Source organism: Myxine glutinosa, chromosome 11 (assembly GCF_964187855.1).
Source record: "Myxine glutinosa chromosome 11, kmMyxGlut1.1, whole genome shotgun sequence".
Taxonomy (NCBI): Eukaryota; Metazoa; Chordata; class Myxini; order Myxiniformes; family Myxinidae; genus Myxine; species Myxine glutinosa.
The window spans coordinates 64,764,405-64,782,840 of NC_136271.1; the positions used below are offsets into that span (position 1 = coordinate 64,764,405).

At 41.8% G+C, this 18,436-nt stretch overlaps 1 protein-coding gene across 7 annotated transcripts in view; it reads left to right on the plus strand.

The window, feature by feature from the left end:
- The window catches only part of XPNPEP2 (X-prolyl aminopeptidase 2), a 79,365-nt gene extending 61,375 nt beyond the window's left edge, over positions 1-17,990 (plus strand). For 3 of the 7 annotated variants that reach the window (XM_068097125.2, XM_068097127.2, XM_068097126.2), the window contains 5 exons: positions 10,357-10,461; positions 13,205-13,267; positions 14,058-14,134; positions 14,240-14,338; positions 16,434-17,990. In XM_068097125.2, the coding sequence (XP_067953226.2) occupies positions 10,357-10,461; positions 13,205-13,267; positions 14,058-14,134; positions 14,240-14,338; positions 16,434-16,637 (548 nt within the window). In that variant the 3' untranslated portion in view covers positions 16,638-17,990. The remainder of the gene's footprint in view (positions 1-10,356; positions 10,462-13,204; positions 13,268-14,057; positions 14,135-14,239; positions 14,339-16,433) is intronic. The other 4 variants (XR_013624977.1, XR_013624979.1, XR_013624978.1 and 1 more) reach the window with 3 other exon arrangements.
- The last annotated feature ends 446 nt before the right edge of the window (positions 17,991-18,436 follow it).

An 18,436-nucleotide genomic window follows, 5' to 3' on the forward strand; every position in this document is an offset into this window, starting at 1 on the left:
CTATATATGCGCGGGAGGAAGAAAGAAGAAGAGGAAGCTGAAGAGCTTACCTGTGGTCCTGCATCAGTCCTCAAACCTGTGGAAAATAAACTCACACGAACCGGATTTAAAATGCACAAAAATAAACAGGTTTATTTTACGGAATGCCGGTAACAAGAAAAACGCGACAGTAAAACTAAACCCTATATGGAGCGCTCCCTCACCAGACTTATAAACACAGACGAAGGGAAATATGAAAATAAAATAAAAACGTGTGGTTTAATTGTGCACTTATCTCTGATCAGCTCGTGGGGTCACGTCAGGAATCGTCAAGGCCCAGTGTGCACAGTCTGGACCCGGTGGTATTCTTGGCGAGAAGAAGGCCGCAGTCCGCTCACTAGCGCCCCGCTGGGCCTCGCCGGGTGTCTCGCTCACCCCGGCCTCGTCACGCTGCAGCGCTCATACACTCGGAGAACCGCAGTTCCCAGGCTGCCGGCTCGTCCCGTTGCCTCTGCACGTCTCCCAGTGGCGTCTTCGACATGGTGGTCCAAGCACCAGAGCGCAAGGGAGAAGAACAATAGGGGGGGGGGGGGGGGGGGCCTGGGGCATCAGTCACTTCAAGTTTTTGAAAAAGTTTGATTTTTGGTACCATTTTGAAGCTTAGGGTCTAAGTAAGAATTTTGGTCCGAGTGGACAAAGATCACATGGAGTCTTCATACATTCCCGCCATTTTCCAAGATGGCCACCATCAAAATCTAATACTGACAATATCTCGGAAACTAATCAACCTAGAAACATGAATTTGGTGTCTATACCTAGGTTTTCATGGTCAAGGAATCAAATAAAACCATTTCTGACTACATCAGAGTATTTATTTGTCCCGAAATGGTAAATTACACAACAAACGTTATAGCAGAATTTAGCAGAATTATGCATGTTAACAATTAAGCACATACGAACGTAAATTCTATAAAATACCATGAATATAAACCGAACATTCTATTTTCATTGTTCTTAGTGATATTTGATTGATTAGGTAAGTGCAACTAAAAAATCATTACTCATTCTCACAACCATCATGGTCATTTAGTTGGGACATGTGCACTTGCATAAACGTGAGCACTTCAAGTCAGCTTTTTTGCACTTGCATGACGAGCAAGGTTTTGTGCACGCGCATTTTACGTCTAGATCAAACACATCCCTGGCAAGGGGCAACGTGGTCCAGATGGGAACCAGTTGGCCATCTTTTTCCATCCATCCATGATTGCTTGGGCTTGGGACTAGTGCCAGTGGCTCGTGCGCTGTAGTCCAGATGCTCGCCTGGAAGACACTCCTTTTGAGATGTTGGTCCAGCGCATCACTTGTAGGGGGTATTCTTTCCACATCCCTAGTCCTGTGACAGAAAACCCTCATTCGAACAAGGTCAACGTTGGTGTCATCAGTGATAGGTTCGTTGGAGTACATTTTGCAAACAAAGTGACTCAACTCTGGCGATGTAAGAAACGGGGTGCTAGCAATTGTCGCAAACTCACTCAAGAGGGGTGGAACCTCATCTTTCCGCTTGAAGCAGTATCGCTTGCCCTTGAATTTGAAAGCTGACGTGCTGTCTGATCCAGTGAATGCATGAAAGAGAGCCAAGGCTTTGCACGTTGTCACACCCAAACTTGAGGCAATGTTGTTGAGGGAGATCATTTTGACTGTCTTTCCTGCTTTGAAAGAAATCCAGATATCTGACTCCGGATTCACCGCCTTGATGTGGTGGAAGTTACACAGAAGTATTACGACAACGTCTGTGTCGCCAGTATAGACCATTCCCAGTGATGAATATTGGAGGGCATGAAGAAGATGTACCAGGACACGAGTGTCTGCCTCCTCATGATTACATCGTCCCATGGGCGGTCCATTCCCTGCATTGAGGACTTGGTCACCAGAAGTGATATAAACCTGTTTGCCATCTTGGAATGGTGTTTGCACAATGCTTGTTGACAGGAATGAGAAGAGCTCTTTTTTATTTTCGGCATTAGCCAAAAAGTTTTGCCAGTTTCCAGGCACTTTGGCAGAACCAGATACTCGCTGTCGTGTGCCTGTTCCTCGCTTTTCTCTTGTGGTCGCTTTGATTGACATTGTGCGATACTGATCCCATACAATATCCACTCTCGCTGCTCTTTTCAACTCATGCTGGATTCTTGGGCAGAATACTTTGGTGAAATATTCATCAAATGTTTTGCCTTGGACAGTTGTGCCAGGAAGAGAGTGGATCAGTGCACCACCATCAATAACGATGACCCCATAATCATCTGGTGCGACGAGCTCCTCATCCGCGGATAGTCCGGTACTTGCACTTGCTTCCATAATGCACGCCAATAAATCTGACTTGGTGCAAGAGTTGATGGACCCATCAGAAGCCAGTGCATCTGGTGATGAGGAGGATTCGTGACGGAAAAATTCCTCCAAATTTCCACCCCGGCTATCAACCATAATGAATGCTTGTCCATACAGCTCTGTATGTTGTTTGAAGTGCTGCACCTTCTTCTGAAGTGCTGTCTTTTTTCGAGTTTTCTCCTCATGGAACAGCAGCAAGTTGTTTTTCTTGATCGGAGCTGCCAGAGGTACATCATTTGAGTCCAGCACATTCTTCCGAAAGTGGTCATACTGCTCTTGTCCTCTAGATTCTAAGACACGGACCGATGTGGCGGCAGACTTGTCAACACACACTTTATTGTCTAATGTAACTAGTTCTGCACTACTCTCTTCAAAGGGATTCCCTCTGCTTTGCAGCACATCCATGAGATTTGTGACATGACGCCTAAATCGGTGCTGGGATGTACTTCCTTCCTCGTGATGAGGGAGCTCTTGATCTTCGTCGTCATCTACATCAGTGAATTGCTCTAGAACACGGCTAATTTCTGGACCAGTTGCAATCCAGCGTTCTAGCATCTCAGGGTTCTCTGTGATCCCGATCACTCCCCCAACCCCTTTCACCCGTTTGTTGGCCTGCTCGTGTGCTTGATCAATCGGAATGGAAGAGTAACGATGATTGCTTCGACTTATTGCCCAGTGACCTGCTTCAAACTCCTCTTGGATGCTAGATGGAAGACTTTCAAGGTCTCTGATGAATACGGGAACCCACCTTGCATAATTCTGGTGATCAAGTGCAAAGAACAGAAGCACAAGGTTTTGCAGAGTAGCCACCATAAGTTTGAACTTTCGCTCTCTGTGTGATCTAATAAACATGAAGATGAGCTGTTCGTACTTGTGAATGAGTAACCAGAACTGCACTGTTGGTTTCTCTTTGCAAGCTACAGAGACCCAGTCGTCGAAGGTCATTTCACTTCCGCCGTCCTCATAGGCTCGTTTCAGTAGACTATCGAGCACCACAACAGTAATCTGGTGAGCATACCGTGTTCTCATTGGATCATTTGCTCTCAAGTAAGATGTCGCTGCAGCTACTGTCAAGGCAATGCCAGCCTCTGCAAAGGCTTCAGGCCATCCAGACCATCGTAGGAAATCTCCCATAGTCGCCCACAAAGCCATTTCGATGTGGAGCCCTCCCAACATCACCAGAAACGTATCTTCTCCAAAGAGTTCAGGAAAGGTCCATTGCATTTTCTTGGCAATATCAAAGAGTGGCTGGTCCACTGCCATGATTGGGATTTGCTGTGGGTTGAGGAACTCGGTTGTTTTCTTGACCAGGTCCATTCCATGTCGAATCATTTTTGGTGTAGCTGCTTTATCACGGAATAGTGGTAGCATGGCTTCAATACATTTCTCTGTTGATCCCACAGCATCCGATCGAGAAGCATGATATGCCGACCACATAATTGGAGGAACAGTTTCACTTTCAAATTCCATTTGCATATTTTCCTGCACCATTTTCATCCAGGCCTTTTCATGGTGTTCCTCCTTGTCAAATGACGCCATGGACTGTGGCTGCACGTCTTTCACAGGAGGTTGGGTGACAAGATTCCGGCTCATAGGTGGAACAAACGTGTACAGAGGAGGCAGCATTGGTCCCTTGGTGCTTGATGCTCGTCGATGGAAGTCGATTTCTATAGGTTCTTGGTCCAGCCCTGGGTTTTCTACTGAAGGAAACTGAAACATGGAGATACCTGTTCCATGAAATGAGGATGTGGCTGTTCTGGACGTAGGATTGTGATCTAGATTGTCAAGGGCTGCAACCGTAAAAATCTGCTGACGAAGGTTGCTAGGACAGACTATATCAGCGTTGGCATGACTGTGCTCTTTCAGCAGTAGCTTGTGCATATCCAACTTCAATGGTAAGCACTCTCTTATATGACATGCTAAGGCAATACTGATGTAGCAGTTGTACCAGTTTCTTGCTCCTTGTTTGGGAATGCAGTTTTAAGGCCAAAAACACTGCAAGAGGAGGCTCACATCTCCAGTTTGCAGGAAGAGAAGTGATGTTCAACATGGTTAGTTGACTCATGGAGAGAACTGTCCTGGAATTGTCTTGCATAGGAGATGATTTAGGACCAGTAAGCAGTTGACGAAAGAAATATTTCAGCTTTGTTGGAACAGCAGATTCCTCACAACCTTCAGGAAATGACCCCTTGAAATTGAAAGCAGTATCATGATCCAAAACTGCTTTACGTAGAATTGATGCTGCCAACAGTAAGGTACGTGATTCTTCCTCTGGTGTCTGGCTCGTGCTGGAGATGATTTTTCGAGCTGTCTCTGAGCAAACAAGGAATACTCGATTTCGGATCCCTTTTTCTTCTGTCAGATGTGGGAAGTGTTCAAGTACTCTCTCTTTCAGGCGTGTGCAGTTCACTGTCTTACGAATCTCATGCTGTCCCAACCTTTCCGTCATCATATCTGTCAAATCTTGGAGAGCAAAGATTCTACGTCCTCCAGCAATTTCTTCACTGACGAATTGTAGTAGCTCATTTTCTACTGTGATTTCAGTGTCTTGGGTGACTTGACCTTGTTTTGTACTGATTAGCATTTCATAATGCCGACGGTTGAATTTAGTGTAGCAATATCGATGATAGTTAGCTTCAATAGCTACCAGATCTCCTTCTGCAAGCCGTGCTACAATGCGATCCTCTCCCAATGAAACTGCTTTGTCATGGATGTTCTCGGTGAGGGAAACTTTTTGGAATGAATGGTCATCTTTACTCGTTTCTTCATTACAGAAGAGACATAAATTTCGATTAGTTTCTGTGCTAGATCTTCTTGGTCGTTTTCGTAGAGGTGGCAAGCCTTTGGAAGAACGTGTTTTTGCCCGGTCAAGTGCTGATGCCTTGTACAACTGACGACATGTTTTGTGCCAGGATGCTCGATTTGCTTGCATAGATCCTTCATCTGGAAGTTCCAAGTTTGGGTGAGGTGCAGCATCAACATCTCGGAATTGATTTACAAGGCTGATAATATCTTTGTATGCCTCCGCCCTACGTACACCAACTGGGTTGTCAAGAGGACAGACAAGTTCTTCGTTTGTTTTTTCTTGGCAGAGGACACACAACTCACAGTTCGTTGTCTCAGCCATCACACTAGCCTGGAACGAAAAGAAAATACATGTAAGTATATAATAACCAAGCATAATCAAGTATACATGGACATAACATAACACAAAAATCTGACAAGTAGGGATTCAGCAGAAGCAGTTGCACATACATATGAATTATCCAAACCGATTTCCAAATATACAAAATGTATTCATGTGTGCTGACTTATCTATCTATAATTCCAGTAATCTCTGTGTGTATGTGTGTGTATGTGTGTGTGTGTGTATGTGTGTGTGTATGTGTGTGTGTGTGTGTATGTGTGTGTGTCTGTGTGTCTGTGACCGCTGTTTCTCGACAACCACGGGTCCGATATACTTGAAACTTGCCAGGTATATTGCTGGGGACCTGAGGATGTGCCTTTTCAAGGTTTCATATTAATCGGAGAAGTAGTTACCGAGCTATGGCGATTTCTTTACCAAACTCCGCAAGCCGTTCGCTTTGGACCAAACCATTTCATGTAAATAGAGGGGGGGATTGTCACCGTACTCGCAAGCCGTTCGCTTTGGACCAAACCATTTCATGTAAATAGAGGGGGGGGGGGGGGGGGATTGTCACCGTACTCGCAAGCCGTTCGCTTTGGCTTTGCGAATGGACCAAACCATTTCATGTAAATAGAGGGGGGGGGGGGGGATTGCCACCGTACTCGCAAGCCGTTCGCTTTGGCTTTGCGAATGGACCAAACCATTTCATGTAAATAGAGGGGGGGGGGGATATAATTTTAGATATATATATAGTACGGGCATGCCCTAGTATAACACAATGGCTATTGTATTTAGATATTTGGATACATACTGATATATCAACAGATATATAATGCGACTAGAAAATGTGCTAATGAGTTCGTGTACTGCACAGATATTCCAGCAAACAACCTAAGCTGATTCCATGATCACAAAGGATAAATGTGAGATCCTAATTGCCATGGTTATTTTTCTACTTTTGGGGAACAGAGATACACCTACTGATTTAGAGACATAACTGTTTGCTTCCCTGGCCATAAAATTCTAGGCATGGACACCAACAGCATGACTGAAGGTTTAGTGGTTTTGGAAGTATAGCCGATATAGGATTTTGGTGGCGGCCATCTTGAATTTTACCATTTCGGGACAAATAAATACTCTGATGTAGTCAGAAATGGTTTTATTTGATTCCTTGACCATGAAAACCTAGGTATAGACACCAAATTCATGTTTCTAGGTTGATTAGTTTCCGAGATATTGTCAGTATTAGATTTTGATGGCGGCCATCTTGGAAAATGGCGGGAATGTATGAAGACTCCATGTGATCTTTGTCCACTCGGACCAAAATTGTTACTTAGACCCTAAGCTTCGACCTGGTACCAAAAACTAAACTTTTTCAAAAACTTGAAGTGAAAATGAAAATTTGTTCATGGTGGGAACCCCACTACAAGGGACAAGAGCAACAATAGACCAAGAGAGAGGAAGGCAAGAAAGGAGAGCAAGAAAGGAGGGCAAGAAAGGAGGGCAAGAGGAAAAATGTCGGTCCGAGAGTTATTTTAACATCGTGTCGTGACGTCATCAGCGCTTTTCCACCAATCAGCCCGCAGGCCACCACTGCCTGCCCAGCACTCCACCAGTCAGTGCGCCGCTTCTTGCTCCAATCGATCAGTGCCTTCTTTCTCCGCCCTGGCCGATCAGCGAGTCCTTTCTTACCCCGGCCTTCCTGTTGGTCAACTCCCACCCAATCACTGTCCTTCTGGGCATGGCTCTCGGCCTGCCCGAGCTATATGTGCCTGCCAGGCGATGTAGATGGTGGTGTACATCGGCAGTGTTCAGAACTGGCTTCCGGTTGGTTTTATTATTTATTATGGTTTAATTAATGGGCATTTCCTGCGCTAGTGTCTATTGTGGTGCCATAAGGGGCAAAGGATAAATCACATAGGGTAAGACATACAGGGATAATTTATCCTTATTGCCCTAAGCTAGTTAACATGCCCCGCCCCCTCATGACGGGGACAGATATACACTTATCCGACATTCGGCGAAACAAAACTTATTACATGGTGATGGTTCTTACCCGACATCCGGAGCACCCACCTATACAAAACTACCTGACTCTACATATCACTGCCTACCCCACAGACATAACAGTATGTTGTTCCCCATGGGGAGTACTTGAACAATGAGCCATGTTTCATTTTTTTTCTTCCATGCAGCGTTTTCAGATATAGAGGTGCAAAGTGTTTATGTTTTTCCATGGTGGCTCCCGTGCCACATGATCTATGACGTCATAATTATCATTAAAGATTCTACAGGAGGATGTGCTCCTCTCGTGAAAAATTATTGTCAATCGGACCAACGGTTGCAGAGAAAAGCATACTCGCATTCTGTGCAGACAGACAGACGGACAGACAAACAAATGAAAAATCACTCGCAGAGCGACACTTGGCAAAAGAGAACAAAGTAGAATGGCACTCATAGAGCATCCTTTTGACTTCAAAAATAATTGGTGGATGAATTCAGTGACCTGATATGCAAATCGTCTTCAAATTAAGTTAATCGGATGAAAATTGACAATTTTAGCAATTTGACCTGTTGACCTTTTGGCCTATTTTGATCTCAAATAGTTGGTGATTGAATTCAGTAAGCTGATATGAAAACAAACACACACAACCACACACACAAACTGGAATGATCAACATACTTGTCAAAATAAGTTTTTATAGCCAAATAACAAGTGGACCCAAATGCAATACCTTCTCTTCTCTGGCGAAGGCAATAATGGAAAGTAGGCCTCAACGTTTCGAGCAGCATGCTCCACCCATCAACAGGAGGAGTCCTCTTGTCGATGGGCGGAGCATGTTGCCCAGAAGTGTGTGTGTGTGTGTGTGTGTTTGTGTTTGTTTGTGTGTTTGTTTGTTTGTGTGTTTGTGTTTGTTTGTTTGTGTGTTTGTTTGTGTGTTTGGTTGTGTGTGTGTTTGTTTGTGTGTTTGTTTGTGTTTGTGTGTGTGTGTGTGTGTGTGTGTGTGTGTGTGTGTGTGCGTGTGTGTGTGTATGTGTGTGTGTGTGTGTGTGTGTGTGTGTGTGTGTGTGTGTGTGTGTGTGTGTGTGTGTGTGTTTGTGTGTTTGTGTGTGTCCATGCTGTAACTTTTTTTTTTACCATTTGAGCTGTTGTCGTTAAACTTCCACCAAAGCTTTATTAGGATAATACTAAGTTGGCAAATTAATAATTTTCTCAAAAGGTCAAAGATCAGCATCATCAAAAACATCAATTTTCATCTAATTGACCTGAAATTTAAATTTATCATTTGGGTTTGTCATAAAATTTTCAACAAAGCATTATTATGAGAATATGGAGAAGGCAAATTAATAACTTAGTCAAAAGGTCAAATTCAGAGGTCAGTGTCAGATAATTTATGAGAATATGGAGAAGGCAAATTAATAACTTAGTCAAAAGGTCAAATTCAGAGGTCAGTGTCAGATAATTTATGAGAATATGGAGAAGGCAAATTAATAACTTAGTCAAAAGGTCAAATTCAGAGGTCAGTGTCAGATAAAATCGTCAATTTTCATCCGATTGACCTGAAATTTAAAGAATTTGCATATTGGTTCACTCAATTGGTTCACCAATAAAAAGCTACAAGCCGATTGTTTTTTGAGATCAAAAGGTCAAAGGTCAAGGTTACGTAAAATCACCAATTTTCACCCGATTGACCTGAAATTTAAAGAATTTGCATGTCGGGTTACCAAATTGGTTCACTAATCAAAAGGTAGGAGTAATTTTTTTTATTATATCAAAAGGTCAAAGGTCAAGGTTAAATAAAATTGGCAATTTTCGTCCAATTGACCTGAAATTTTCAGAATTTGCTTATTGGGTCACCAAATTGGTTCACCAATTAAAATATAGAAGCTGATTCTTTTTTATATCTAAAGCTTAAAGGTCAAGGCTGCATAAAATCATAAATTTTCATTTTGTGTTCTTTTTTAAGAACTGTTTTCGTTATTTTCAGCATACGGAAGAAGAAGAAGACATCTGAATACAAACGGATGCGGACGAGCTTTGCATTTTCAGATGCTTTCTAGTTTTCTTTGTATCCCTCCTGGAGTTATTTTTTAAAGTATCGAGAATATAAATAGCTCTTTTAAGATCGAGCACATGGTCCAAACCATAAACCTTTTACTTTATAGTAGCTTTGTTTGTATAAATACTTTCTTTACTTTGCTTTGTAAGGCAATTGTGGCATATAGGAGGGTATATATGTTGGAACCCATCTGTGGATCGGTCCCATCGGCCGATGGGTCTGACCCGTTTGGCGACCCATCTGTGGATGCACGAGAAATGACAATGCAGACCCATCGGCCGATGGGACCGATCCACAGATGGGTTCCAACATATAGACATTGCGGTTTAGAAAGAGTAAGAAGTAATATTTGACAATGCAAAAAGTTAAAGGGGTAAAAATAACAATGAAGGTGAGCAGTAAGAATGACTCAATAAACATCCTGAAAGTCCAACAAACATCCAACAGCATCCATGAAATAAACATCCAAGCAGACAGGACAGCACAAAGTTTGTGATGTGATGTATTTTGTGATGATTTAAAATAGTCCATTTTTAATGGGAGTATCCCAATACTTTTTGCAGAATGCATTTTAAAATCTGCACTGATAATAGTTTGTGTGTTTGTTTTAGTGACAAGAATACAACAAACGATAACTTGGTGAGGCAACGATTCCTCCACGGAACATTTTAGTTGCCCAAACGATGCTTTTGACAACCTTTCAATGATAAAACTGCTCTTCTTATTTGCATGACGCATGGTTATAATGTATCGCAATAATAGTTTTGTTATTTTGAGTTGTCCTGTGTATCATTCCATGTTCACCAGGAACCCGACTCGACTTCCTCGCAAGGCAATCACTCTGGGAGGTCGGTCTGAACTATGGCCATGGAACAGGTCACGGCATTGGAAACTTCTTGTGTGTCCACGAATGTAAGACCAGAGTACTACTTTGAGTTGATTAACAATAACTATCAGACACAATATGATTCAAATGTATTTCAGATATACTGTACCTAATGAGGATTCATGAATGAGATTTAAATAAATACAGATATGAGACTCATGGAGGAGTTCGTACCTTTTATCGTATTAAGGCCTTCATCTGCAGCTTTATGGAGTACTGCTCTCCCCCCTGGGCTGGTGCCCCTGCCTCACACCTTGCTCAGCTTGACGTCATGGAAACTGAGGCCTACAAGATTATTGGAATATACTGAGATGAAACCGAATCTCTGAGCCGATCACTTTGCAGACAGGCCTGTGATCTCTGTCTTCTCCATGTGTGGAATTAACTTCCACATTCTGTTCAATCTCATTCTTCCTTCCAGGCCTTCAAGACTTCACCACCAACTCAGATCATCCCCCATCCAAAACCATGATCTCTGTACCTCCATTTACCCTCCCCAAGCCCACCTCTTTTCAAATTTCTAGTTTTTCTTTCACGAGAGTTTACTTCTATATCCATCCTATCCACTACTTGCATCCTGCCTTACTCCTCACTCCTCCAAACATCCCTTATTTCTCCAAGTGTCCATCGATTTTTGTCCTCAACCCTGCCATTGTCCTTCCCCTCTCTTCTTTTGTTACTTTTGTTCTGTTACATCCTGATCCATTCTGTTACAAAACTCCTCCATGAGCCTCGACTTTGTTTATAAAAAACCCTTTGACCTTATCTACACTCGTGAATGCATACTCCACTTTGTTATGATTGCCTCAGCCACCCAAAGTGGACGGAGATTGTTTTTAGTCAGGTTCACTATGTCAATAAATTATATTTCGTTCAAAATCATGGTAGATTAGCAAACCTATACATTTTTGGAAAGGTTATAGCATAAGGAAACTAAAAATCAATGTTTACATTTGGAGAGATACCTGTATGGCGGCCATTTTGGATTTTCAAAATGGCCACTGTAAAATACATATTTTGTTCTATTTCTGCCTCTAATTACCCTAAAAACTTTTTAAAATATACTAAACCTATATTTTCAGGGACAAGGAATCCAATGAAAGTCTCAAATTAGTGCTATGGGGAATGGTAAGACACGAATCAAAGGTTTTGAATTGCAAAATACTGTCTTTATATTCGCGATAAGTTGCATAATCAAATACATGTTATCATTTTGTACAGGCAGTTAATAACATCAAAATGTGTCACAATAATTCATATCACCAAACATACACAGGCAGTCAGCAAAATCATATATACACATGCAGTCAGTATAACGTCACATCTACACAGGCAGTCAATGCCAAAATATACACAGGCAGTCAATGGCATCAAACATACACGATTACAGAATATGCCATTTGGAGTTCGTCATCACTGTCCTGTGTGTCGTATCCGACAATATAGTCCGCATCGTTTTCACAGTCCGTTCCACACAAGCAAAGGTCGGTCAAATTGATTGGCAAATCGAATTGGTCGAATGGTCGATCGAATCGAATTCGATGAATCGAATCGAATCGAATCGATCGAATTGGTCGAATGGTCGAATGGTCGATCGAAGCGATTGGTCGAATGGTCGAATTGGTCGAATGGAATTGGTCGATTGGTCGAATTGGTCGAATCGAATTGGTCGGAATTGGCAAATGTAAACATTGATTTTCAGATTTTCCATGTAATAACGTTTCCAAAAATGTATAGGTTTGCTAATCTACCATGATTTTGAACGAAAAAACATAGTGAACCTGACTATTTCACCCCTATTTGTTTGTCTGTTTGTTTGTCTGTGTGTGAGCAGGATATCTCAAAAAGTTGTGAACGGATTCTGACGGAACTTGGTGGACAGGTTGTGTGTGTGTGACGTGCACTGATTGATTAGATTTTGGTGAAGATCCAGATCCGGAGACTAACTTTTTAAGCGATTCTTCACCATTGAGAGATTAGGCCAAAAACAATATATCACACGATATCTCAAAAGAGTTATGAACGATTTTTGGACAAAACTTGGTGGATCATTTGTGTAGTTGACAAGACCAAGTCAATTCGATTTTGGTTAAGGCAGTTCGGTTTAACCCTTCCTCCTCCCATCCCACCCCACCCAACACAGCTTGGCTCAGGTTAAGATACTCTAGAGCTTTTCACATTTTAGTTGTAAAGCGTGTGTGGAAATTAAATACCGGCACAAACATTGCTACATCGTTTCCGACGATTGAACACGAATATTGGCCGGCTTTTGTTGACCTTTTAACCTCGAAATACAATAAACTTCTAGTTCATTACCAACTCTACCGTTTGGTTGAAGTTTTGCAAAGATTGTTTTGAAATTGTGACCTGTAGGTGAATGACATACAGACAGACAGACAGACAGAATAACGCACAACACCAACCAATACACATACAGTGCAGTAATTGAAAAATCTTTGATTTTTGTACGCAACAAACGCAGTGAAAACTGAGTACTCCCTTTAGGCAGGCGTCTTCGTCGGGCCCCCTTTGGCGCCCCAGCGATGACGTCATGAAGCACCTGGCGATGGAATAGGGAGGCAGCGGTATACAATATCCCACTCCATAGCGAGCAATGCCCCCCCCGCTTCCTGGTCCATCAGGGACGGGTTACGGGTGGGCGAAAGGAAGTGGGGAGGGAGTTTATTTTGATTAACCGTGCAATTTTTGCATATTATCACATGAAGATGTTCTAAATGATGTCTGCTGTATTTCTGATTGTTTTTACAGGGCCAGTTGGAATTGCTTCAACTTATGACACCAATCTTAAGGAGGGAATGTTCACTTCTATAGGTATTTATTGTACTGTGTTGAAATATGTGAAACAGGCATTCCTCTTGATTGTTGGTTTTGCTTTTATACTTGATAAGTCATTGGGGTGTTTTGACATAGCTCTGCTGCCATAATATATAATTTTGAGCCAGACACCATTTTGTGATTTGATCAATCTGTGAACTGCTTCATTAGGAAAAGCCTTTAAAAGGAAATGAAATATGTTTTACACTGGTATAAAAGCCCATCAAATATGACGGGTTGGAAAAGTTTATTTGACGTTACACCCTCGTGAGCATGCTCGAGCCTGAAGCCTTGGCCTAGTGTCAGGTGTGCTTACATCTTCTTTATTTATTAGACATCCTACGGATGTAAATGAACACTCGTTTTATTCTGCACGTGTTTCATATCACGTGCAGCGAATTTACCTCCCTGCACCTTGTATGTATAGTTTTTCTTAAATTTATATAAAAACGCTTCTGTACACCGCCCTTGAGGCTCAGTTTGCAAGCCACCGTCTACAATTCCAATTAATGAGACATAATTACTCTTTTATGGAGAATGTTTTTCGAGTTTGTTTTATCCTGAAAAATAGACCACAGTGCACACACATTCGTGTTAAAAGATTGGCCTTTAAAACGTACCCTTAGGAAGAGGGACAGACATCTGTACAAACACACAAACTGACATTGTGTTTTATATGGTAGATATATGGTATGTAATGAATACATCATGTTCTGAAAACCAAAACAACAAATAATTAACATCATGTTATTTTAAGTTAAATTTTATCTCCCATATTTTGTTACAGAACCTGGTTATTATGAAGATAATGAATTTGGAGTTCGCTTGGAAGATATTGCCATGGTTACAAAAGCCAAAACAAAGGTCAAAAAGTTAATTCAATCCCATTTTCCCAATTCAATTTTTTGTTTTAATATCGATAAAAGCTCGGCAATAATTCAAAACCTGTTTATTTTTGTTTTTATATAGTACATGTTTGGAGGAAAACCGTACCTGACTTTTGACACTGTTTCATTGGTTCCTTATGACAAAAGACTCATCGATACCAGATTGCTTTCTGACACACAGGTAAGCCTATTCTGGGTGTTACCTTCTCATAAATTCCTGTCGTCACACCTATACAACCAGTTTGGGACCACGTATTTAATACATACACACTTCATGGCAGTTGGGATTGAGGGTGACATTGACAAAATGAAAATTGAGAAAGGGGGTTCAAGGAGGGCTGGATCAGGAATATTTTCACACTGAAGCAAGAGATGACTCATCATTGCAGAAAAATTGTAACACATTCCAAAGGTGCTGCAAATGTAATCCACCACTCACCAAACTCTGAGCCATTTATTTATTTATTTCATCAAATGAAAAACACAGCTGTTAAAACTACAGCTACTAACTCTCCCCCCAACCCTAATTCCTGTCTTATATGATTGTGGAGGTTTTTGGGGATCAATCTTGATGGTAGGTGATGATAAACTGGTTGTCTTGAGAAATCTGAATTCTGTATCTATTTGGTGACCTCAACGTTGTGATCCTCTTCGTAATTCATGCCTCAATCTGAATGAGTTTATGGGTCGGTCACATCTGCTTGCCATCTTTAAAAACTTGGCCTTGATGTTCAATTTTCACAAGATGTAAAATTGTGTGATGTTGCAAACTTCTGGATTATATTTTAAGCAACAGATAATGTCAGATTAATGAAACAAATGGCCCATGACAGTCAAACATGCAAGTTTACAATGAGCAAAAGAATGCAGCTCCAGAGGGTACCGACAAAACCCCGTTTCTCAAACCTTCAATGCACCTTAATTCGTAGAATCGTTTACATGCTGTAAAACTTGTAAAACAACTTGTAAAACAACTTCGCTAACACCAACTATCGGGGACGCCTCTTCATGGTGGTTGTACCCCCAATGCAAGTTCATTGGGGAAGACGATGGGGCCAAGTCTTCCCCATTCATCCCTGCTGCCCGGATTTGTCAGAGCAGTGCGGCCACGGTCAGTGTGCCAATTGGTCCCCATGGATCGGCCCTTTCCCTCCTGTCTCTGTCTCTTCCCTTTCTCTTTCTTTCTCCTTCTCTCTGTGTCTCTCTCTCTCCCTCTCTAACATTGTTGTGGCCGTGATTTTGTAAAGGCGGGGGTGCACCATCCTGGATGTGGGCATCTCTGGGTCACTCTTGGGAGATTGGTCGGCTGTCTCCGTGCAGCGGACTTCTTCGAGAGATCTGTCTGGGGCTCTACAACAACAACAACAACAACAACAACTTGGTTAACGTCCCCTTACTAAGGATTGTGTGTTTCTATATTGGAGCAAATTATGTGCGGAACCACGTGGCAACAGCAGTTTCAGATGTAATCCTGTCAAGGAAGTTGTTGTAGTTTATAGTTTATATAGCTCAGAGGCATGTACCGTCACAAGATGGAGTTTGGGGAAGATCACATAGGTCAAATGACGTTCCCAAAATAATGATGCACCATAGCCCCCAATTGGCCAACTGTGATCCACTCACAAGGATTAGCCTGAGAGTGTAGTCTTTGCAATTATTGAATCGATTCTTCCTCGTCACCCACCTGACCCTTTACTTCCAGCAAGTTTTGTCCGAATCCGTACACAACTTTTTGAGATGTCCTGTTATATGTCGTTTTTAGCCCTACCACTCAATTGTGAAAAAAATCACTTAAAAATATTGCATCCTGATCCGGATCTCCACGAAAACCAAATAATTTTCTCTTTGTCAAACACCCGACCAATACAACAAATTCCATCCGAATCCTTCCACAACTTTTTGAGATATCCTGTTCACAGACAAGCAGACAGGGGTGAAAACATAACGTCTGCCCACCTTCGGTGGCGGAGGTAACTATACATCTTAAGACTACACACAAAATCAAAAAATCATGATCGCACATAATGTCTAGACATTAGAGAATGCATTTTTCAGATATAATGCAGGGCAAGAGAACATACATCTGCTTAGAATTTGTTGTACTTTACATTGTGTTGGCAGGGGCTCTCTCGGTGATATTAAAATTAAATTGGTATTGGTAAGAGGCAAGTCCAGCTATCTACTTGGGTGTTCAAAGGTTTTGAACGACCCTCGATATACAGTAGAGGAAGTGTCTACTCGAGGTTTGTAATTTGTTTTCATTTCCAATAATGCAGATCGCACAACTCAATGCGTACTATGAAACGATCCGCGAGAAGGTGGGCAATGAGCTGCAAGCGCAAGGTCTACAGCAGGAAAAGGAGTGGCTGATGCATGCCACCGAACCCTTTGTTTCCGGAAGCTCCAAAGTGACCTTACCATTAAACCACTTCGGCCAATTCTTGTTAACCCTCTTTACTGTTATGATAACAAGTATATAACATGAGCACTGCAATGACGTCCCCACCAATGAATCATTTATTTGCACATTTACTTACAAGCTGCACTAGATAGAAATACTGGAAAACAATCAAAGTTGAAGTTGAGCGTTCATGTCAGTTGAAATGTATGTGAAATGCATTGTTCACATCTTCAGATTTTCTTTTTCTTTTCAGGAGTACCTTTAAAATATTTTCATTCATGCTTTTTTTTTTCATGAAAGACTTTGAAAATAGCGTTTGTTTATACTGAACTAGTTGAATGCACCCGGCGTTGCCCGGATTCTTTTTGAATGAATTTAATCTTTTGTACATAGGTCTGACTCGAGCCCAGTATCAGTTAGTGCTCAACGATTCCTTGTTCTTTCTTCTGTCGGGCCCCACGAGAGAGAATTTTGAAAGCATGTGTAGCAATCAGTCAGATATTCGTATTAAATGCATAAGTTGTACTTCAAGAGAATTTTGAAAAAAGAGGAAGATTTATTGTGAAATGGGCCCAGCCCGGCCGAGGCGGCCTCGACCGGCCTCGCCACCGAGCCTATAACCTTCCCGGGGCCCGTCCCGACATTTTTTGTTTCAGAGGTTTCCTCCTATCTCTCACCGTTCAGGAGATTAGTGCGTGCAGACAAACAAACAAACAAAAAATTTCTTTTATATATATATAGATAGACTGGCCGAATGCACCCGGCGTTGCCCACGTTCTTTTTGAATGAATTTACTACTATAATTCAGCTTTTACCTGCAGCCATAGAAGATTGACTTCTATAATTCAGCTCAGCTTTTAATTGTGAAATGGGCCCAGCCCAGCCGAGGCGGCCTTCACCGGCCTCGCCACCTAGCCTATAACCTTCCCGGGGCCCGTCCCGACATTTTTGGTTATTTTTGAATGAATTTACTACTATAATTCAGCTTTAACTCGTGGCCGTAGAAGATTGACTACGATAATTCAGCTCAGCTTTTAATTGCGAAATGGGCCCAGCCCGGCCGAGGCGGCCTTGACCGGCCTCGCCACCTAGCTATAACCTTCCTGGGCCCGTCCCGACATTTTTTGTTTTCGAGGTTTCCTCCTATCTTTCACCTTTCAGGAGATTAGCACGTGCAGACAAACAAACAAACAAACAAACAAACAAAAACTTTCTTTTATATATATATATATAGATAGAAGATAGATAGATAGAAGAAGAAGAAGATAACCGTAATCCCATTTAGTAATGTTGTCTTTTGTCAAATGTCAATTCGCATCAGGATTTGACACATTTTACAAATATCAAAATTATTTTGTTGATTATTGCCTTGCATCGCTGTGGTTGTGATTATTGATGAAATAGTGAATTAATAAATAAACAATGTATGGTATCATTGTGCAACATTATTTTCACCAATTTACTTTTATGTCTGGCATATAGTCAGCCAACTTAAACACAAAGGTAGTTCAAAATTTCCCTGAACTTAAAAAAAAAAACCTTGGCACGCATGTGTGTTGCAAAAAAACAAAAAAACAAATTCCAACCTCGTCCCAGCTTTGGACACATACTTGCACTATCGGAATGGAACATTTAGTCTGCCTTTAGTGTATAATTTGTTATAATGAAAACTTATAACTAGTGACACAGTGCAGAACATAACTCTTAATCACCTCATCCTTACTATATTTCACGCACTCGTGTGTGTTTGTTTGTCACGCCACTCCTATTACATTCCTGGACAGATTACATCCAGACTTGCTACACAGGATCAGCATGACCCCAAGTAGTGCATAGGGGTGTTTTGATCTGTGCTGCTGGTCTTGAGGAGTGAGAAGG